Source organism: Sturnira hondurensis, unplaced genomic scaffold, assembly GCF_014824575.4.
Source record: "Sturnira hondurensis isolate 20B ecotype Veracruz unplaced genomic scaffold, ASM1482457v3 Scaffold0022910, whole genome shotgun sequence".
Lineage (NCBI taxonomy): Eukaryota > Metazoa > Chordata > Mammalia > Chiroptera > Phyllostomidae > Sturnira > Sturnira hondurensis.
Window position 1 is genome coordinate 8000974 of NW_028095541.1, and position 24979 is coordinate 8025952.

General features: G+C 32.9%; 1 protein-coding gene across 1 annotated transcript in view; it reads right to left on the bottom strand.

The window, feature by feature from the left end:
* Positions 1 to 335: 335 nt before the first annotated feature.
* Positions 336 to 24979, bottom strand: part of PSPC1 (paraspeckle component 1) — a 69876-nt gene continuing 45232 nt past the window's right edge. Inside the window, exons 7-9 of the mRNA XM_037037075.1 lie at positions 6599 to 6656; positions 3068 to 3237; positions 336 to 1139 (exon numbers count right to left, since the gene is read on the bottom strand). Coding sequence (XP_036892970.1) covers positions 954 to 1139; positions 3068 to 3237; positions 6599 to 6656 — 414 coding nt within the window. The 3' untranslated portion in view covers positions 336 to 953. The remainder of the gene's footprint in view (positions 1140 to 3067; positions 3238 to 6598; positions 6657 to 24979) is intronic.

Here is a 24979-nt window from a genome sequence, read left to right on the forward strand (position 1 = left end):
TTGAACTTATAATCCTTGGAGACAAACACAGCTAGCCTGTCAGACAAGTTTTACTAGAGACTTACCAACTATTGGAAAATATTCACAACACTGCAGAGTCAAGCCATCTTTAATACTTCTAGAAACCAACCTTCTCAAGAAATGTCTAATTTCTTCTAAATCACAGAGCAAATTCTCACTTAACACCCAATCTAACAGTATTGTTTGATTTTTAAAGAAACTTAAAAGTTAAGATTTAGATATTGACACCAAATAAATGGCAGATAAGATTAAAAATAGACACTATTTCATGAGCAAGAGATTTGCCTTCAAACAGTTTGTTTTTTCCAAGATTGAAAGATTTATTTGAAAAAAAATCAGCACAGGACACAGATATCCTTAATATTCCTCTCGGAATATCTGAATATGCAGAATCTATATGAAATTTGACAACAACTCTCATTTCACAGAACATCAATGGTTTACATAGATGTAAACTCCAGGCCCAAGCCTTACGGACATTAGCTTTCACTAAGCTATCTTCAGTGCTACTTGGACAAACTAAAAAGCAGAAAGCCTATTTTCATTTTTAAATGGCTGGGATTAGTTAAAACAACTCAAGTACTACTGTTACAGCAAAGTTTATTAAAACTGTAAGAGAATACCACTAGTAACATTTGTAAATTATTCAAAATTATTTCTTTATTGAAGTTAACTACATAGATTTCACAGTACTATGGCATATTTATTTATCTAAGGTCACAAACACATTTTAACATTCACAATGAGCATAAGCATTCCCATTCTAATCTACAAAGCTCATGAATAAAGAAAAATACAAAAACCTTAGCTTTTACAAAAGAAATACTTTAAATTCTACATACATTAACAATAAAACCATTTCTTCCAAGGTAACAGGTTAAAGTGTAAAGGCATACCACTGAATTTTTTCTCTAGTTATGATTTAGAAATGCTCAATATCTACGACGCTTATTAGGGCCTTCAAAGTTGCCCCCTTGGCTTCCTCTACCAAAACCACCAGGACCACCACTAACAGGACCTACACCACTAATGGGTGCTTGAGGGGTTTCAGAACCTGTTCTACTACCCATTGGTGATCCCATCTGAGATGGTGGTCCTTGCGGAAATCTATCATTGGGCTAGAATACAACACAATAAATATGAAGTCCATTTGGAACACGCCAAATATAAGTGACAAGAAAAATTGGCAAAATCCCAAGTGGTGATGTCATGAAGTTCAGCAGAAAGTCCAGCAGAATCAGGATCATACATAGAAGGAAGAAAGGAGCAATTTAATTAGTTACTGTTTTTTAAAAAAGCATCTGAAGAGTTACATATTGCTACTATGTCCCAATTTCATAAAGAATGAACTAACTTTTTTTTAAAGCAAGTACGCCATCTTAAACCTAATCAATATTATAGCACTATTCTGGTATCTTTTTATAAAAGTTTGCATTAACTGTGGTGTATTAAAAGATACTTTTTAAAAATCAGAGTTAAAACTGGGGAACAGCACTACACTCAGAAAGTAAACAGTCATTACAAAATCTTTTGAGATATTGTGCAGAAAAACTATTATTCAGAAAAGAATAGTTTTTTCAAATTGACAGTTTATTAACATGTATTACTATACTAACAGCATAATTAAACATCTGAATCTTCATACTTGGAAAGATTTCATAGTAATAACCACATATACTAATCTCAAAAACTGAATAGACTCCCTTAGTATAGTAGTAAAATACTATTGTGAAAAAGACCAAAGACAGTACTTAAATAAAGTTCACAATTTCGAAGGTAGGGGTGGAAAAATGGGCCATTTAATAGTACTTCAAAATTACCAATGATTATATTGCTAAACAAAACTTTAACCAAAGTTGTTTAAGTTTTTACTAGCTTCCAGACATTTTACTATAAAATTAAGCCTCCATTAAAGGAAACAGTACACTATATATATATATATAATGCGCCATCTGTCACAATAGATATGACAGCACTGCCCCTTTTATCTCTCTGTACACTCATTCTCTGTACACTCATTAAAATAAAAAGTTAGTATGTCTAATTTTTCCAAATTCATAAAATATAGCATTTAAATTAAGTAAATTTAAAAATGCTAAAATACTGCATCCGTCAATTCTAAGAAACACATTCACTTTTTAACATCTCTGAGACCAGGAAGGAGTTACAGCTAATGGCATGACTGAGTTTTATTTGCAGTGCTTTTTCTTTCTTAGCAACAATGGCGCCTTAAGACTTCTGTAGTAGTTCCAAAACTTAACCCTTTCCAAAACATATAATCAACCAATCTTCCTTTTTTAAAATGGTATTTAGAACAACCATTAACAAAAGCCAAATTAGAAAATGTTTTACCAATACAAAGCTTCACTTAAACAGCCACAGTTTTCAAGGAAATGAATCAGGTATCAGATCTTGCTACTGAAATTCAAATATAAACATTACTACTGAAAAGCATTTTTTATAATATTTAATGCACACAAAGATATCTTCACACTCTGAAACCAAGACATAAAATTGTCAATTTTTACTTAGTAATAAATGTAATTAGTAATTCTACAAATATAAGAATGAAAATTTTAAACTATAATGTAAATTATTTTACAGTTAAAATAAATTCTCTGAAATTATCAAGTGATCATTTCCTTAAGAAATGTTTACTAACCATTGTTTTTCACATATATTGGAGTTTTGTCCCCTACCAAAGATAAGGAGTCCACACAGAAATGGAACACAATCAGAAAACAATTGAATGCTACTAAGAAAGAGGTGGATAAAAATTTAAAGCAGTATAAAAATAACTGTAATTAACATGTGTTTGCTACACACTTAAGTATAAAGCATTATATGGATGGTAATTATAACTCTTGAGATACTTAAAAATTGCCTCTCATATCAACATATAACATCACGAAATTACTTTTTACTCATTTCACATTGAACTTTACTGCCAAAACAAATGATGCCAAGTTATATTAAGTGTGAAGTTACCTTTGGGGCAGAGTAAATATTATTTAATATAATCAAAATAATGTTTATGATACATTACCACTGCTCCATTATCTGGCATCATTGGAGTTCCCATATTTGCTGCTCCTTCTGGTCCCATGGCAGGACCAGGACCCATTGGTGGGCCAGGTATAGTTCCTCTGTTGTTCATATTCATACCCATCATTGGAGGAGGACCTTGGTTACCAGCAGGTGCTGGGCTAAACGCATCTACGCAAAACAATCTATACTTAGAGCTGTCCTATCTTAGTTCAGTAAGCATTAAAAATGTAACAACACTTATGCAATGTATACAAACCACATCAAAATAATTTTCCTTCCGTGAAAATGGGACACTCAATTATCTGCTCTGTTAACAAACTGTTACCTACACTAATATAATTTTCACTCCAAAAACTAAAGTATATAAAACAAATGAGATAACTAATTTGAGGACATTGAAGATTATAAAAGCTTTAGAATTTTTTAAAAATCTGTATTATTTGCTACATCAGCTTTTTAACAAAACACTCCCTTTACAATGGTGATTAAACTCTACCAGTTAACAAAAGATTTTCTTAAAGTTATGAGTAAAAATATTAGCATGTAAATTGCATTGTGTTGTGAGAGGAGAATCCATTCCCTCTAATATATAAAGTTCATTGTAGCTTTTATAGTTATAGAACTTCTCCCATAATTATAGAAGGTACTTTATGTAGAAATATGTAATTTAAACCAAAAAAATTTGAAATGGACTCAACATGAGAAAACTTATTTTTAAAAACAACTGCAACCAAATACAAATAAGTATTAATACACTTGATTTTTAGATTTTTCACCATGCTGAAATTCTGCAAACGGTAACAAGCAGGTATACTTCCAATTTTTTCATCAGAAGACATTATCAATTGCAATAGTGTTTGAGCTATAATATAATACTACACTTATAATGGCCTCAAACATGGCATTTTTAGGTACCTTCCTCAAATTTTTCATTTTTAAACTCTTCGTAAACTTGTTTAGCATTAAAAATTTATAACAAAAATTGACTTCAACTTTGAGTTCCCTTCTAGTATTTCATTATGTAGGTAAATTTTATGAGTCTGAACTCAATTTCTCAAAAACACATTATAACAGGAGTTGAAGTTTTCACTGAAACACACAATTCTACATAGTACCTTACGCAGCTGAACTTCATACATGGGTAAGTCTAGGGAGTAGCTGAGAAGAGGAAAATTCTTACTCCCTGTCAGTATTCAGCAAAACACCACTCTTTCTGAGCCCATTCGCTAGTACCCTGACAACCTCATAGGGAAGAAATTATTTCCTAAGTCCCTAAATGTTCTTGCTAATAAATCCATAACTTTTAACTATTCAAGAACATTTATGTTCCCCTAGTATAACTATAAATATAAATGTTAATAGACTTCCAGAACATCTCTCACAATGGAAATGAGAAAGAGTGAAGACACTACCTAAGAAGAATCAATCTTACCTCAACTTTCCTAAAAACAGATCAAGGACTATGTTTTTCATTTTCTTTAGGTTTTTTTTTTTTAGTAGAACGTAACTGTCAACATCTAACTTGTGAGATTCTATGGGTATAGTAAAATAACAAAAATATTTCCCACTATCAAAACCTGAAATACAGTCTTATTTCTAGGAATTATATCTTCTACCACACAGTTATAATTAAATTTAAAGATCTATTCTAAAGAATGTTAGAATTATCTGTCCCTAAAAAGAAAAAAAAAACAGTTTTATAACCTATGTTTCACTTGGCATGCACATTGGCAATACACCAGAAAATCTAATGATACATTCTATCAATGTAACTTGACAGGATTTGACAATTTACTGAATCACCAGCACCACTCAACTGCTTAAAGATACATAACAGCAGTAAACCACTAGGATAAAGTCTCAGGATGAATAAAGGATAAAGAGAAGAAAATAACATGAATTAGACTTCAGGGAATTAAGTAAATGCTTGAATGTAAATATGGTTCTCTGGTGAACAAAATGCCATGAAACTTTTAATTGTCTTAAATTCCTTACTAAAACTAAGTAATCTAAAGGCATATAGTCTCATATTTCTTCTGGTAAAATTCCTAATCAAGCAGTCAGCCAGAATGTTTTTGGGTCTCCTGCAACATCAGAAATATATGAAGTTTAGTTCTGATGTTAATGGCAATCTAATAATTATAATAGCATTTCAAATGCCTATGATCCATAATGACTTCACACATCTTTAAAACTTCATGGACCATCCCAAAATTTACTTTGAAAAAGACATACTGAACTACTTGTATTTATTATATATATCAATGTGTTTCATAATTTATAATTTTTATAACTTATTTACTCACATGATTATTTCATGTACCCATTACATTAATAACAATGAAGTTGTTTATGACTAAGGGCCATGTTTCCTGTTTATTGTGCATACCCGAGATGCTTAACTACTACTTTGGTAGATAACTGAAAGAAAAGTGACCACATGAATCAATAATTTATTTTAGACCATTTAACTGACAGTGGCAAAGAAACTGTCATAGAAGAGAAAAGGAAGCTGATCATGGAAAATACTCATTCTACACATCAGATGCTTTTAAGATTTTTTATTCCATACACTATGTATCCTAAGTACTATCTGGATTATCTTAATTGGCATGCATGTTAATATGCATATGGAAATGTTAAGGTAGTGTATTCTTTACAATATTTACATTTCAGTTATGTAAAGATTTTAAAGTCCTGACAACTTCAGTGGGACAATGTAAAAGGAATATATAAAATTTAGTTATTTATCTAACTTTTTAAAGTGTATGACATTTCAAATTTAATAAAACAAAAAACTCCCACACTTATTTTTCCCTAGTTTATTTACTTGGTGCTGTTTCCCTGACAATCTGATTATAAACCAATCAATATTACCAGATGTTAATAATATAGGTACTTTCTTAAAAAAAAAAAAAAAAACACCTTTGTATCGATCCTAAAGATATGCATTAACCTAAATGTACAAAGCACATCTCATTTCCTTGACAAGTCATAAATGTCTCCAAACAGCACATTTCTGTGCACAACACTATAGGTTAGGCAAAATGTTAGACACTTAGTAAAATAAATAAAATTAGCTACACAAAGTTACACAAAAAGTCACCTTAAAATAGAAATTTATAAAATATTCCCCAAAACTTTAGAAACACTATAACCCCAAAAGTACTAAATCTCCAAGCTAAAAAAGCCAATTTGAAGGTGTGAAATTTAATTTTTAAGTATTACATGACACAATTACTAAACAAGTTCAATATTTTATCAAAACCTGGTTACAGGTTTCTTTCATTAAATCTATTAAAAGTTAGTACATCTTTTAGCCTTCAGTTAAACACAATGAGAAAGTTCTTCCTAGCTGTATCTTTTTATATACTTGTATTTTTCAATTTAATAAATGCAAGAAATTTTACCATTAAAATGTTGATTCCAAATTGTTTTTGTTACTGACATGTAGATACCACAAACAGCATGTACAGTTCCCCAAAGAATTACAAGTAAGTTATAGAAGCCTTTTGCTTCCAATCCCTACCTCCCATGTTTATTGCTCCACGGGGACCCATATCACCCATTCTCATTTCCTGTTCTCTCTGTAAGTAAACATAGTTGTCACAGTCAACCTATCGATCTTATCACATTTCCCATCTAAAATCAAAAAGAAAAGAGTAAATTCGGACATCACTTTCCATTAAAAAGCTTTAATTTTCCAACACCTTTTACTTAATAAGAACACTAAAAAGAAACTTGAGTTTCCCAGGTTTAATGTACTAGTACAATGTTCAAAGCACCCGGTTTATAATGCTAGATTATAAATGAATCAGATTACATAAAATTAGCCACAGAATTATTTTAAATGTTTTATTCCAATATATCGAAGACAGAGGATTGGATTTTTAAAAAAAAAACACCTAATAACCACAAAGGCCAATGATTTTTTTCCTCCCAGGTCACTGACCTCTTAAAACAGAAATGACTGTTACCACTTTAATATTCAAATGCATTCAAACACAGCACAAACAGCTGTGAAGCACTAAGCTAAAAAGTTACAGATTCTTTTCACTTTTGAAATATTGTAATTCATGCTTGCATTTTTACTCAAGTGCTGAAGCATTATTTACCAAGGACCTATAGGTCTACCATAAACATCTCCACTATGCACAAGAAATCATTAAACATCCCTTCTCTTACACAGTTGACAAGTTCTGAAACAAAATGCTCCTTGAGGTTTTAACTACAACACAAAAAGTCACACAAATGTAAAAAAGATCTTAATTTCAGTACAGAAACTGCTTCCTAAGAAACTCTGAATTCGGTTAACACCAACCATAGAAAATTAACTTAAATGAATTCTCTTGGTGAAATGACTCAACATATAATAGCTGCAATTTGCATTATTATTTCATCATCTTTCCCAATATCAAACAAGTGTGTTAAATGTAGTGATCCTAAAAGACATTCTCAGACAAAAGTAGCAATGCCTGAATTTAAAGAAGGCATGTTTCTATTGTTAAAAGCCATTTTATTAGTTTGTTTAAAATACCAGTTAATAATACAAAATACCAGTGAAAAGCACCTATAAAGCTATAAATAAAGGAAATACAAGTATGTGACACATAAATGGCACTAAGCAACAAATAACTCCTACATAACCTAATGGAGATGCTTCAAAAGGAAACCTTTAAGCACAGAACACGAAAAACACCAACTTGCACAGTACCTTGAAAAAATGCTACATTATTTAGAAAACTTAAAAGCCAAAACTTTTTCAAAGCTATTTTCTAACTTTTCTAAAAATAAATGTCCATAAAACTTTTGATGATTAGCCTTGGTTGGTGTGGCTCAGTGAACTGGGCACGGGCCTGCAAACCAAACAGTTTCCAGGTGGATTCCCAGTAAGGGTATATGCCTGGGTTGTAGGCCAGATCTCCAGTAGGGGACGAGCAAGAGGCAGCCACACATTGCTGCTTCTCTCTCTCTCCCCGCTTCCACTCCCTCTAAAAGTAAATAAAATCTTTAAAAATAAAACTTTTGGTTATTAATGGATACTAATACTGACCAGCAAAAATAGAGTATTTTATAAAATTATTATATAATTTTCCAATTATACGAAAATACTATTGCCCTGGCTGGTGTAGCTCAGTGAATTGAGCACGGGCCTGCGAACCACACAATCGCGGTTCGATTCCCAGTCAGGGCACATGCCTGGGTTGCAAGCCAATTCCCAGCAGGGGACTCACAGGAAGCAACCATACATTATTATTTCTCTCTTTCTCCCTTTCCTTCCCCTCTAAAGATAAACAAATAAAATTTAAAAAAAATAAAATAAAAAAGAGAAAATACTATTATACAATCACACTTAGCACCATTATCAATAAATCAAACAAGCTGACATGTCCAAACATACTGATAGAATGTGGACAGTATCGGTATACCCAAAATCTTCCAGGTATTACTTAAAAAATATATTTAATATATGGATTTTATAATAATGACATCCTGGGGAAAAAACAGGGTTTAAGTTATATTTTTACTTTTGTATTTGCCTTAAGTATGAAAGATTAGAAATGCAATACCTAACAGTTAACAGGAGGTAATTACTATAGTCTCACTGCTTGGAACTTCAATTTTCAAATCTCCCTTATATAACTAACCTAATACCTAACTGAATGCCCGCTTCACTTGTGGCGGACTACCATTTCTACTGTCTTTTTATAACTTTAGCTTTACCTATACCTACGACTTTCTGAACAATGTTTAGCTTTATCATTCATAAGTCTAAGCACTTCTTAAATATTGTTTTTAAATTATTCTATTACTCCATTTTCTTCATTAACAGAATTTTGTGGAAAACATTAACATACTGAACAGATCTATAGTTTTAAGTCAATTATTCAACAGCTGCCACAATATTTTACCTTCCAGATACTGTTATAAACTAGTTCCAGTTCTAAAATATATTTCTTTAAATGAAATAATCAGAATGCCTTACAATTATCCATGCTAATGTAGACTATCACTATATTAAAGTAACAATTTATATGGCATAGTATAGCATGTTTCACTGAATATACATATTCATTTAATTTATTAATGCTGCCATTTCCTTAAAGAACATCATTATTTTACACAACTTTACTCATAATTTTAAAAAGAATAATAATTAGCCCTGGCTGGTGTGGCTCAGTGGATTGTGTGCAGATCTGCAAACCAAAGGGTCACTAGTTCAATTCCCAGTAAGGGCACATGAATGGGTTATGGGCCAGGTTCCAAGTAGGGGATGCACAAGAGGCAACCACACACTGATGTTTCTCTCCCTACCTTTCTCCCTCCTTTCCCCTCTAAAAATAAATAAACAAAATCTTTAAAAAAGAATAATTAGATAACATCATTTTAAAATTATTTTAGAAGGAGCAAAAGAAATTTTCACCTAATTAGTCATGCCTTAAGGTTACTGTTTCTTTCCATAAATCCAATACTATATACTTTTAGTAAAATAAAACACACAGAGCTTTTACTTAAGGGTAGTATTATCAATGGAAATTAACATACCACTTATTACTGTAACTTGATATATCAAATACCAATAAATAGAATTACTTGAAGAATTTCACTATAGCTGAATACAAAAGGCCTTCACTTCTATTACTAATAATTTTAAATCAGAAGTAGCACATAATATGTATATGATAATTTTATAATACAAATTTTAGTAATTAGCAAAAATTAAGACTTGTTTAACATGAAATAACCTATACATAAACAAAATCTCCAAAGACTACAATGCAATAAAACAATAAAAGTTATAATGAAAACTTTTTAACTCAATCAATCCTCATAGCAAGCCTGTAAGTAGATTTATTGTCATTTTATTTTAGGATCATAATATTGAGGCACAGAGCTGTTTAAGAACTTACTCAAGGTCATACATATAGAAAGTGGTTGAGTTGACCTATAAATTCTGCCAAAATAAAACTTTGTGAAATTTTCACATTCGTAAGGTACTTTCATGTTTTAGAAATTCCAACAAAAACAAAAGACAAGATTTTAAAACTTAATCTTACAATATTTATAAGATGTGACTTTCTATTATAAGTTATGCATTGGTCTTCTTGACAGATTGTCACTAAAGAAAGCTTAAATTCACAGTAGCCAACAAAGTAAGCAAAGTGTAACTGAATTTTCAGAAGTACATATCAAAGCACCACTCCAATCAAAGAGCAGTTCTTGGAAGTGTGTATCATGGAGTACGCTTGAGTCCCCAACAACCTTTCATGGAATCTACATATTTAGAATTATTTCATGTCTTATTACCAACAGAACAGTCATATTATAATCTAATGACTTTTCACTCACTTGACATTGGTGGATGGTGCAGAAGCAGTAATGTGGGCAAAAATCCTGGTGCTTTGACACAAATCAAAAGCACTTGCATTCAGAACCATGGCTGCTGCGGCTCAGTGGATTGAGCACCAATCTGCGAACCAAAGGGTCGCCAGTTCAATTCCCAGTCAGGGCACATGCTTGGGTTGCAAGCCAAGTTGTGCCCCTAAGAGGGGGTGCGTGAGAGGCAACCACATATTGATGTTTTTCTCTCTCTTTCTCCTTCCCTTCCCCTCTAATAAATAAATAAATAAATAAAATATTGGGGGGGGGGACCACAGCAAAAGCATTTGCATTCAATTCCTACTAGAAATCACTGTATTCTTCGCATGCAATTATGAATATCTCAAAGAAGATGTAAAAAATATCAATGTTATTAAATCACTATCCTTGGGTTCATCTTTTTAAATACTCTATTCAACAACATAGAATATATACATAAAGTATGTCCGCTGCATTCTGAAGTAGAGTGGTTATTTCAAGAAAAACAGTTCTTGTAACCGTGCTGCAAACAGAAATGAGACACTTTTTCTTGGAATATGAACTTTTCTTGAAATAGCAGAGGACAGGTGAATGGTCCCAGACATTTTCTAATGAGATCAGCAACTGGTATTAAGATGTGGTTTTTAGCCCTGGCTGGCGTAGTTCAGTGGATTGAGCACGCTCCTGCGAACCAGATGATCGAGGTTCAATTCCCAGTCAGGGCACATGCCTGGGTTGCAGGCCAGTTCCCAGCAGGGGACGAACAAGAGGCAACCATACATTGATATTTCTCTCCCTCTATCTTTCCCTTCAAGTCTAAAGGTAAATAAATAAAATCTTTTAAAAAAAGATGTGGTTTTTAATTTTGTATAATAAAATGCATTAAAATTTAAAGTATTTGTGTAACTGGATAAATCAGTATTTTCTAAAGTTAGGTACATCGCATTACAAAATTACGCCAGGGTTCAAGTTCAAAGTAGACCAATAGGTTGTAATGCAAAAGAGTACTTCCAAGAAACCACTGCTTATCAAGTTTTACTGTAGTATCAAACGAGAATATCCACGATTATGGGAAAAGGTTAAAACACATCTCCAGTGTCAGGTTAGATTTCTTTCATGTACTTTAACCAAGAGCATTTTCCAATAAATGGAATGCAGAAGTATGGAGAACCAGCCTTTCTCCATAAAGCCAAACATTAAGCAAATTTACGAAACAGTAAAACATTATCACTCTTCCTACTACATTACAGTTGAACATTAAAGAAATGAGTAAAACAAATAGTGTATAATAAGCCCTGGCTGGTATCTTTCAGTGGGTTGGGCACTGGCTTAGGATCCAATTTCCAGCCAAGGAATCTGTCTAGGTTGCAGGCCATCCCAGGTTGGGGCAAGTGAGAGGCAACCCATCAATATTTCTCTCCCTCTCTTTCTGCATCCCTTTCTCTCAAATAAATAAATAAGTCTTTTATAAAAATTTTAAGTGTAAAAAAAGAAAAAAGCAAAAAAAATTTTAAGTGTAAAATAAGGTCACTCTTCCCAATAAAACCCATTTTCTTTCAAAATTCTTTTAAATTTCTAATATGGCAAAATACTGATATAATCTAAAGAAAAGCTCATTGGAGTCTCATCAGTAATTTTTAAGCCTATAATTTCAAAACTAAAATGTTTGAGTAACATAAAGTAGCAATTTGTAATAATATAAATTAACTAAAGCCGTATACACCAAAAATGCAGAATTTGAAGCTGCTTAGTGTAATGTACAGATTTCTTTTCTTTATTACTTAGGATATCAATCTGTGATTTTAAACAGTGTCTTTATTCTTCTAGGTAACCAAATGTAAAGGTTGTACACAGTACATAAACCAGGCTAAAATAATGTGTAATATGAATGCCAAAGGTTTAGGAAACAATGAAGACATAATTCATATATATCAATTGGGACATTTTGCATTCAGAAACAAAGTATGTTAATCTAACACTGTGATCAATCTAAATTCTTGTTTGAGTTAACTCAGTTAATAACCATCTTCATTACCATTCTTTAATTCATACAGATATCTCATGAATGTCTCTAAAAAGAATCTAAATATTGTCTGGGGATCACCATGAGCTATTTAGGTTCCATGTCTTAATAAAGAAAATGCTAAAAACTTTGATGTAAATATACAGAAAATTTACATCTATTAAAGAAAATATAATTTTAGAAAAATGTATTAATTCTGGCAGGTAACAAGATTCAATTGTTTTATCATCCAAACATTTCCCTAAATAGAAATTACATTTACCACTTGGAAATGTATCTTTTATTTTTTTTATTTTTTTTGGAAATGTATCTTTTATTTTCATTAGAGAATTAAGAAGATAATATGGTTATTAGAGAGCCAAACTGTCAAGGTAGAAATTAAACAGTATTAGTATCCAGAAATAATAGGTAACAAACACAATGAATTTTAAAATAAAGACTGGAATAAAATTCAAGTACATGAAATATTTAAATAGGTATAAAGAAAAAAATCTGAAAATGAAAATAGGCCTCTTTGCCAAAAAAATTACTCATCTAAAAGGTGTTGATAAAGGGTATGCAGAACAATCATAAAAGACACATGGACAATAACAAAGAGAGGGGTGGAAACAGAGGAAGGAGGTAGGGAGGGCTCAGGTGTTGGGGAGTGTAAGGGGAAAAGGCAGAAAACTGTACTTAAAGAATAAAAAAATGTTTTAAAAAAGGGTGTCGAGATATTAAAAAGTATGCAACAAAGCTATCTCTTCCTTTAAAACGTAAATAAGCCCCGGGTGGTGTAGCTCAGTGGATTGAATAAGGGCCTGCGAACCACATGATCGTAGTTCAATTCCCAGTTAGGGCACATGCCTGGGTTGTAGGCCGGTTCCCAGCAGGAGACACACAAGAGGCAACCGTACATTGATATTTCTCTCCCTCTCTCTTTCCCTTCCCCTCTAAAGATAAATAAATAAAATCTTTAAAAAAAGATTTAGTTACACTCATCCTTCCTTTAAAAAAAAAGTAAATAAAATAATTTTAAACTAAAAAGGGAAAGAAGACATGTTCCCATTGATATAACTCAATATCATGCAAACCTTCTAACATAACCAACATAGAATGTTTGGAAAACTTAACATTTTTAATTGAAGCAATAAAAACAATTTCCAAAACTTTTTGCGCGCGCGCGCGTGCACACACACACACACACACACAGAGCTGGACAGGGATAGGGCAACAGACTTTCAATAACATCAGACAATCTTTTAATGTATAAAATCTATAGTTTTTTCCCCTTAATTTGCATGCATGCCAAAATATCTGCACCTGTCAATATTGAGGAAATGGCCCTCAGTTTTATCTTTGTTGAAATAAAACTTTACATCACATATCATCAGGAAATTGTAAATTAAAACAATGACATACCCACAACACCAATTAGAACGGCCAATATCTTGAACACTAACAACAGAAAATGCTGACAACGATGTGGAGCAACAGGAACTCTCATTCATGCTAGTAGAAATTCAAAATGGTATACCGACTTTGTAAGACAGTTTCTTACAAAACTAAACATGCCCTTACAATAAGAATCCAGCAATCACTCTCCTAGGTATATAATAAAAGCTGAAAATTAATGTCTATGTAAAAACCTGCACATGGACGTTGACAGGTACCTTACTTATAATGGCCAAAACTTACAGGCAGCGAATCTGTGGTACATTCAGACAATAAAATATTATTCCACACTAATAATAAATGAGCTATCAAGCCATGAAAACACAGAGGAACCTTAAATGAATATTACTTAGAAGCCAGTATCAGCCCTAACTCATGTGGCTGAGTTAGCTGGGCATCATCCCACAAAGTGAAAGGTCATAAGTTCAATTCCATCAGGGCACATTCCTGGGTTGTGGGTTAAGTCCCTGGTCAGGGCACATACGAGAGGCAACCAATCAATGTTTCTTCCAAGTTTTTCTCCCTCCCTTTCTTTCTCCCTCCCTTTCTATCTCCCTAAAAATAAACAAACTCTTTTTAAAAGAGAAAACAGACACTATCAAACGGCATATATGATTCCAACTACATGACATTCTGGAAAAGACAAAACTGTGGAGACACTACAAGAATCAGTGGCCCTGGCCAGGTAGATCAGTTGGTTGGATTGTTTGGATACACCAAGGCTGTGGTTTCACTACCAATAAGGACACATACAAGAATCAACCAATGAATGGGTAAATAAGTGGAACAGATCAATATTTCTGTCTCTCTCTCAACCTTCCCTCTCTAAAAATCAATAAATATTTTTAAAAAGAAAGGAAATACCTCCTTCCGTCCCTAAAATCAATCAATCAATTAAGAAACAGTGGTTAGAGAGAAACAGGCTGAACACAGAAAATTTTAGGGCAGTGAAACTACTCTGTGTGCCACTAAAACGGGGTATCCAAAGCATTGTACATTCGTATGAACCCAGAGAATGTTGTGAATCCTAATATAAACAATAAACTCTAGGTGATGAGGATTATGTGAATTACAATAAATGTACCACTCTGTGGTGTAAGAATCTGATAGTGGAGTCTGTGTATGTGGGGGAAAGAGGCACATGAAAATTTTCTGTACCTTCTGCTCAATTTTATAACGCATGTAAAAGTATTTTTTAAAAGTCTACCTAAAAAAAAAACCTTTAAAATGTTTTGCACAATTATCTGACTTTGTATCACAAGTGTTACTCAGAAAATAATATTGGTTAAATTTCAGATCAGAAACAGAACAAAGTGGGGGGGGGGACAGGTTTAGCTCACTGTATTCACTAATCTAAAGATATATACCTCAAACTAGATTCACTCAATACTGTTTTTTTTAAGACTTTATTTTTTAGAGAGAGGGGAAGGGAGGAAGATAGGGATACATTAATGTGCAGTTGCCTCTCACATGTCCCCCTTACTGGGGACCTGGCCCACAACCCAGGGATGCAGTCTTGACTGGTGTGGCTCAGCAAGTCAAGCATCGGCCTGCAAACTAAAGGGTTNTAAAGATACATACCTCAAACTAGATTCACTCAATAATGTTTTTTTTAAGACTTTATTTATTTTTTAGAAAGAGGGGAAGGGAGGAAGATAGGGATACATTAATGTGCAGTTGCCTCTCACATGTCCCCCTTACTGGGGACCTGGCCCACAACCCAGGGATGCAGTCTTGACTGGTGTGGCTCAGCAAGTCAAGCATCGGCCTGCAAACTAAAGGGTTGCCAGTTCGATTCCCAGCCTAGGGCACATGCCTGGGTTGTGGTCCAGGTACTCAGTTAGGGAGCACATGAGAGACAACCATACACTGATGTTTCTCTCCTTCTCTAAAAATAGATAAATAAATTCTTTTAAAAAAATTGTAGCTGCAGAGTGCGCTGAGTGGATTGAATGCTAGCTTGCAAAGCAGAGTTGCTGGTTCAATTCCCAGTCCAGGACACATGCCTGGGTTGCAGGCCAGGTCCCCAGTAGTGGAAGTGTGAGAGGCAACCACACCCTGATGTTTCTCTTTCTCTTTCTCCCTCCCTTCCCCCTCTCTAAAAAATAAATAAATAAAATCTTTTTAAAAACTTCTGTAACTGCAAATACTATATAATCTCACTTATAAGAAGAATCTAATGAACAAAAGTAGGAGCCAAAGAGAACCACAGGCATAGAATTGTGGAATAAATTGACATCAGTATAAGAGGAGAGGAGAGTGGGGGACTATTTAAAAGAAAGTGAGGATTAGTCAAGGAGCATATATGAAGGACCAATGGAAAATGGACAGTGGTATGGGGACTGATAATGGAAGTGGAAGGCAGGCTGGGCAGAGATGGGCAAAGGGGGAAAAATGGGGACAACTAACAGCATAAACAATAAAACATTGTTTTAAAAAATGATACTGATTAGGAATTATTTATTCTTCAAATTTAGTTATTTTATCCCAAACTCAAAAGACTTTTAAATAGAAATTATAAATCAGCAACAATGGTATCGATAATAGTATCACAGCTATAATAAGAACACAGCACTTTAAAATATAGTATCAAACCAAAGCTCATATAATACTAGAGACTGGTTTGCACTTTTTTACCAACCCCTTACCAATACATTTTCTCATCAAAGTCAAAACTACTATCATGACTGGCCAGATTAAGGTATGAAAGATGAAGCCAAAGAATAAATATAAACAGCATAAGAAACTATTCCAACTTAGTCCCACAAACAGAAGTAAACAGTGGAAGAAGCAAACAACATATCCCAATGTCTGGAAAATTAAATACATATTTAATAGAGAATATCTTCTTCTGTTTGTGATACTAGATATTAAGCAAACTATCTTAATGAACTTAATGTATTTCAAACTCTGTTCTAGTATATATTTTCCTATATAGATAACTCAAAGCAACAGATTCAATATATATATAGTAATTTTTAAATAATACTGAAGTGGTAATAAAATTCAAAGTTGTTTACAAGAGAAACTATTATAACAAGCATATTAATTTTTTAAAAAGAGGATTTAGAAAAAGCAAATATGCCAAATCAAGAAAATATCTTGTGAGAAACACAATAAACTTACAACCGGAAAGGATTTGAAACATGAAACACAATATAGTGAAGTATTTCGTAAGACAAAGAAAGGGACAAACTTATCCGTATATTTTTAATTATTTGAAATTTGAAGCAGAAACACATACATTTCATCAGCAGAGCATGCTTACAAACTCAAGTCCCTACCCCCTACATCACTAGTAGTTTAATTAATAGCTACATGGAAACTGACATTTACATCTATCCTGTGTGATCTGGTATAAAATTCTGCCATTTCAGGTGAAACTACCAGAGCTTATTGTCCTTGTCCTCAAGTACAGAAGATTAACTAGATATTGATTGGCCTACAAAAGATTTTTAAAACTATAATCACTATGCTCTGGTCCAGGTGGCTCACTTGGTTGGAGGGTCATCCAGTACTCCAAAAGGTTGCAGGTTCGATTCCCAATCAGAGTACATACCTCGGTTGTGGGATCAATCCCACAACCAATATGTTTCTCTCACACTGGTGTGTCATCCATCTGTCTGTCCATTTCTCCCTACCCCCTTTGCTCTCTGAAGTAGACAACCAACCTTTGGGTAAGGATTTAAAAATACATAAATAAAATCATGTTACACTGTAGGACAGGTTCTGTAAAAGGGCTCTAAATATTAAGAAGTCACAGAGCAGAAGTAACAAGTTAAATCAATTTGTTTGCTATTAATTCTTATTATTTAGTAATTAAACAAAATTCTCATTATTCATATACTGGACAATTCAAAACCTTGTTTACTTCAGATGAACACTTCTATTCACCAATGCTGGCTCTCTTCAAACTCCTCAAACAAGATAAATATTAGCTAAAACATCGTACCATTCTGAACCAAGTTAAGATTAGAAAAACTTAGCATTTCAAATGAAAAGACATGAGGTATACCTACAACACTGGAATAATAAACCAATCATATCCTTTAAGAAAAAAATCAGTTGCACAACAGGGCTGAGAACGTTCAACGATAACCCTGATTCTAAGAGAGAATCTCTAAATTCTCTGAACTTTTTAGCTCTCTCTCTTTCATACTCTGCAGAGGTATTTGTACCCAAAATACTCTGAAATCCTCAGACAGGACCCTGGGCTTAATTCACCTCTATCTTCTACAGTAAACAGAAACCTCCAAGTTTTCCTGTAAGTGTAACACTCCAAAAGAATATTCAAGTGGGATCTACATACTGAAAAATTAAACCCTGACTGTGGCTCAGTGGATTGAGCACTGCCCTGTGAACCAATGTATTGCTAGTTTGATTCCCAGTCGGGGCACATGCCCAGGTGCAGACCAGGTCCCCAGGAGAGGGCACATGAAAGACAACCACACACTGATGTTTCTCTCCCTCCCTTTCCCTCTAAATAAATAAGTAAGTAAGTAAGTAAGTAAGTAAAATCTTTTTAAAAGAAAGAAAGAAAACTTAGGTGTGAAAACCAACCACAAAAAATTGTGGGTTACTTAACTCTTTAAAATTCACTCTTCGTTATGGATTCCCTCATGAACTCTACAAAAATAGTTGTGACTCAATACCACATATCTTTTGAAAACTACTGTTGTTAACATGAGATATTGGTATTCAATCAATGCTGAGGTACAGTGGCCCTATAAAGAACACTGAAAACCACATGACTGAAGTCCACTGGTATTTAAAAAATCAGACATCAACCAACCATTTAATCCTCTCAGCTCATATCTATGTGACTACAACACGACATAGATTTCCAACCTGAAAAAATGCAGAGCTCAATTAGTGGACAGCAAAGTCAGAACCATATTAAAAGTGGTACAGGATCACAGCTGGGGTGAGTAGTCAGAGAAGGTAATGTACACACTGAATGTACACACACTGAAGGTAATGTCCATACACTGAATATATGAATCCCAGCTTACTTCAGGAGAGAAACAGATATGAAAATTTTTCTTGATTATGAGCCTCTCTGAAACCCTAGTGGAAGGTAACACAATGAGACAGAATCATCTAATATGACACATAAATAAATAACTCTAACAGAATGTCCTCTGATAGTGTGTATTCAGGGCGTAAGGGACTCAGTAAACATTTCCATCTAGACTCATTCAGGGACTGTTAAATAGAAGTAACTAAACAGAGGGGAAGAAAACCACTATAGTCATAACATACAATTACGAAGATCATTTATCCTAGTTTGCCTGAGACATGGTATGCCTGCTGTAAAAAAATAATTTTATATAATACTCATATTCACTTCTTCCAGTTTGAATGAAACTTTGTTTTCCCTATGTATTAGTGGATTTTATTAAAACTGTTAAATAATCCTTTTGAGAAGTGATCAAAGATTTCAACAGCTGGTTTAAATTGACATATATCTTCAACCTGATTTGTAAAAATCCTATAGGTCACTTCCAAGAGTATATGTAAACACTGTAACCATCTATCTTGCTTTGTTTTCATGACTATAAAAGTTTGTCAAGTTCCAATTTTGCCAAATATTCAATTATTTTAATGAATTTTTTAAACATATTAACAATATAAAAATGGTCACAACTATAGCATTGTATTTCAGACCACTACAATATTAATTATTACCCATTTTGATTTTCACCATCATGTTCAAACCATTGGAACTGGGCTGCCACTATACCAGTAATACACAATAACCTGCTTAGAGTAGGTCACATCTAAATCTAACAAACTCTACATCAAAAATTCTTCAGTGATTTACAGAGAATGATGAACAGGCTTATTAAAATCCTTATGAAACATTCCTCTGTTCAAATGTTTCAGGTGTTTAGACTTCAAAAGAATCTTCTACTGAAATACAATCATATCTCTTGTTAAAGCTAAGTAATTCATAGAAAAAAAGGAATGACAGACATGCAGAAACCACAAAATGGCAACTTCTCAAAATTCACACACCATTTCAGGAAATATATTTTGCACCTACTCATTAATAATCAGGATCAGCTATATCTGCCAGCATCTACTGAGATCATCTTATTGGTGAAAGTGTCTGTTTTGAGTTTTGTACATGGCACATCAGTGCAAGTTAGGTTAGCATTAAATCAAGGGTAAATGATAAGAGACATGATAACCTACTACTCAAGAGGAAAAAAAGAGACTGACATAAAGAAGTAGCTGACTAAACAGCAGGCTAAATTTGGCAATACTGATCAAGAGGAGGTAACATCTGATCAAGAACAATGTTTTATGTCTCTACTGACTAAAACAAAAGATTTAAAAAGTCCAATTATCAGCTGTGGGCAGAGATGCTTTATCAATCTTCCCGTAACTTTGCTCTTATCCATAACCATGACTATCAATGAAACTTCTGGCACTAATTTGGATTCTTCAGGAACCTTGGGTCTAGGACATGAGTTGCTCTGCTCAATAAACCTTCTAAAAACACTGGAAAAGAACATATAAATTAATAAATTTGCATTTTAATGCACAAACTCCTTACGAGTTTGGTTAACATGAGCCATTTTATATAGATTCCCCCCAACTCCCAGATTAGCCTTAGATCAGGGGTCTGCAAACTTTTCTGATTTAGGACCAGACAGTAAATATTTAATGTTTTGAAAGTCACAAAGTCTTGATATCATTTCACACTGTGTGTCACAACTAGTCAACTATGTCATTTTGAGGTAAAGCAGCCATAAGTAAAATATCGACATGGCTATACTCCAATAGAACTATTCTGAAAACAGTGTTCAGATTTGACCTGGCCTACCCTAGTCTGTGGACCCCTGGTCTAGGTGAAATATTTAAAAAACTAAAAATTAACACATCATTTGAGACAATACTCTACCCCCATATATAGGCTGAAAGCCCAATTAAGTTTTCACACCAAACTCATACAGAGAACTATTCATACAGAATGTGGTGCTATTTACACTGTTAACTGTATGAATCCCACCCCCCGAGTAGAATGACTCTTGAGCCCATAAAAAATTCACCTACTCCTATTCTCATTTCTATACATGGCTGGTGGTGTTCCATCTTTGCTAATGAAAATAAGTAAGCTGAACTTCTGAATATGCAAGTCCCATGGCTCCAACCCAGATCCACGGTATCAAATTATTTGCTGAATTTGATGTTGGGCATTTTCTTAAGCTCCATGTGATGCAAGGGTTGTCAGCTACTGGATTTAGCCAAAAAAGCAATCAATAAAACAATGCATCAGAATCTACTGAAACCACAACACAAATCAATTTGTATGTTGGAGACCTAAGAACCCATATCTTTAAAAAGCTCCCCAACTGTTTATGCATTGTTTGAAAAACACTACCAGGGACGAGACAATAAACCCTTAGCCTCTTGGTCCCATCTCCTTAATGCCCTGGAGCTTTAATGGGACAGACACTGACAGAAACAAACATAACTGGGTAGATTACAGCCTTAGTATATAATACACATATCTTTGGGGGTTTATTATGCATATGTGTTGAAATAAACAAGGCTATTCCCACCTATTCAAATAGGAATAAAAACTCTGCAATATCAATTCAGGTATGTATTTGAAAGAAATATGAAGGTCTACTCTTTTCTTCACTGAAAACCAAACTAACATTTATCACACCAGAAAAAGACACTTCTAACAAATAGCACACAATCTAAACACAGCCCCAATTTTACTAAACAAAGTATTTTATAACTAATATAGCTAGAATGACATTTAGGTATTTTTATGACATTACCATTTTCCCAAGAAAAGTTTCCTGTAGAAATGGCATTGTGTTAAAAAATCTAATTAAAGTCTCCCCGTTCCCTAGCCCGGTAGCTCAGTCTGTTGGAGCGTTATCCAGATGCACCCAGGTTGTGGGTTCAATCCCCAGTCAGGGCACATACAAGATTGAACAAATGAATGCATAGATAAGTGTAACAATAAACTGATGTTTTTCTCTTTCCCCCTCCCAAAAAAGCAACTAAAAATAAAAATCTCCCCTTTACTCCAACCCACACTGCATCTACAAATAAATAAAGGCTGGGGCACTGTAGTACTTCAATGTTTAGACCACTCTGATCAACAGTAAGTGGAGCAAACTAACATGAACACACAATCGTAAGACAATCTCGTAAATTCTTACTGTTATCAGAATAAACACCCAATAAGCTTAATAAAATTTATAAAATAGAATAACCTCTTGTGACATGTCCAAAAGCTATAAAACTATGGTAAGTAGAAAATTTCAACCTAGTAAATACTACCTAGAAAATGGTTCAAATACACTTTACACTCTAGTAAATATAAACCTCAATGTAATGAAGGCACAGAATAAAAATAAACTATTTTTGACTACCATTGCTATGTTAGTCAAAAATACATTATGCTACAGGAATGAAAAATAACATGTAATTAATTTACATGTTATTTAAATAGCTAATAATTAATTTAAATAGCTAATAATAACTAATTTAAATTATTAATTTATAATTACTAGTGCCATTGTCAAAAAACTTGATAGTCTTTAAGGAGAAATAAAGTCCTTTAGGTACTTTATACCTAAAGTAAAAATGACAACTTCTAAGTGAGGAAGAGATGACATATACTTGAAACTTTTAAAAAATATATTCACATGTATGTCATAATATTATGATAAAGTTCCAGGCTAACAAAGAAAGCATGACCACACATGATGTGTGCTTTCCCTTTTGTCACATTTTTTAAAGAGTACTATTCAAATACACAAAATATGAAAATCAGTATTTATTTTATACTTCAAAGCACATACTATTAGTTGTACTGGAACATTTCTAACAGAAATATTAGAAAGAAATGAGAGGTGACTTATAAAAACAAACCAAGTAAATCTACTTTACTCTCATTATGTGGGGAGCTGAACACTTACCATTTGATTCCTCCCTTTAAATTGAACAGAGGAAAAGAGAAAGCATATAAGAGGGCCTAATTTCAAAGCTTTTAAGATAAAAATAAACATAAAAAATTTTTAATAATCTTTTCCAAAGCCAGTTTTCAAAGTAAATATAAAATAACTAAAACTGTCTCAATGTTGTCTCCATTAACATAAAAATATTCAAGTCCTATAAAGAAGTTTTCTTAATGTTTGTTTACTAATTCATTACTGTAAATTAACAAGCATCATGAAGCTAGAAACCACATAAAATTGACAGGAAAATGATGAAAAACTTATAACCACTCATAATTTCTAATCTCAAAAAGATCTAAAAACAGAACAAGAACTATTCTGCACCCCCCCAAGATTTAATTTCATTGTTACACACTATTTTAAAGATGGTTCTGCTTCAACACAGTAACTTTGTAGCCTTACATGAGTATTAATTTATTTTTAAAAAGTCACCAACACTCCAGCCCAGGCTTCAGCAAACTTTTTCTGTAAAGGTCCAAATAATAAGTATTTTAGGTTTTATGGGTCACAAATATCTCTAATATTTCTTTTTTTCCATCACCCATTAACCCTTTAAAAATATAATACCATTCTTATTTCTGTAGCAGGGTGGATCAATAATCTATTTTTAAAATGCCAATAAATCCAACATGAGTATTTAAATATCAAATTTATTTAATTGCAAAATTCATTCAGTATTTGTAAACGTTTGCCCACCATTAAAATGCACTTTAAACAAACATACAAGTATTTTTAAATTAAAACAATATGCAGTATTTCAATTTTAAATTCCAGCAACATTTCTAAATCAGTTTTTAATAGAAAAGTAAAAAAATTAAAACGATCTGTTCAGTAATTATACTCATATTAAATGCCATTGAGCATATTAAAACACTGGTATATGTTCTTAAAAACTGAAATGACTTCAAAGGACAGTCTGCAAACAAATTTGTGATAAGTCAACTTAATCAAGTTGAACAGTAAGGTACATTTTAATCATTTCCTTCTAGACCCCTAAAACACTTATGTATATGACATTATCGCAAACAGCTACACATATGCTCCAAGAATGTAAAGTTTGTGACAGAAAAGTGTTAAGAAAGTTAATTCTACCCATTGTACTAAAAGCAAAGCATTTTAGTAAAAGGTATGTTCACATACACATACATAAAGACTCAGATTGCCTAATCCTTAATAGAACAAAATTAAGTTTCTGTAAGAAATAGAACACATGTAGTATATATCTTGACTATATTTGAAAAGAAAAACACTAGCAACTAGTTTTCAAAATACGAGCCTGAAAATTTTAATTCTTTTGTAGCAACAGAAAATTTCCTCACATTAATAAATCTAACAGATTTATATTCATGTAACAGCCAAAAACCTAAAACCATGGTTTCAAATATGTCATTGAGCAAGTCCTATGCACTCAAGGAGAAAAATTCAAAATGTTAGAAATTAATGAAAAAAACTTTAACAATGGTTTAAAAACCTACTTAATTAATTTGGCGATGAATTTAAAAATCACCAAATGAAATTCTTCATATGACTTATAAGTAAAAATTTCTCTAACTGAATTAAATGCTACAATTTTCATTCAATGGATATTTACTTGATAGGAAGATAATTTCTTGTTGCTATGCACGTAACAACTTCTTTTATTGTGAAGAATAGTGTGGGAAATGGAGAAACCAAAGAACCTATATGTATGACCATGGACATAAACTAAAGTGGAGAAATGCTAGTGGGAGGAGGGGTTGCAGGGCGGAAGGGAATAAAGGGGAGAGAAAAATGGAACAACTATAATAACACAATCAATAAAATATACTTCTTAAAAAAACTTATTTTACTGTGTACGTATTCTTTCAAATAAGAAAGTTTATGTTCTAGGGAAAGAGGAACTAAAACAAAAGGACACCAATGACCTGAATACTTCTAGCATCACAAACATTGTAGATGTTTATGGTTTTTAAACATCTACAGAAAAGAATACTAGTAAATATTTTTTAGAATGAGTTAAGAACTGGCATTCACCTAAGGTAAACAATGACTATGTTGGTTATCATTAAGAACTTGCAAATTTTAACATTTGAAGAATTCTTGTTTGCCTTAACAAAAACTCAAG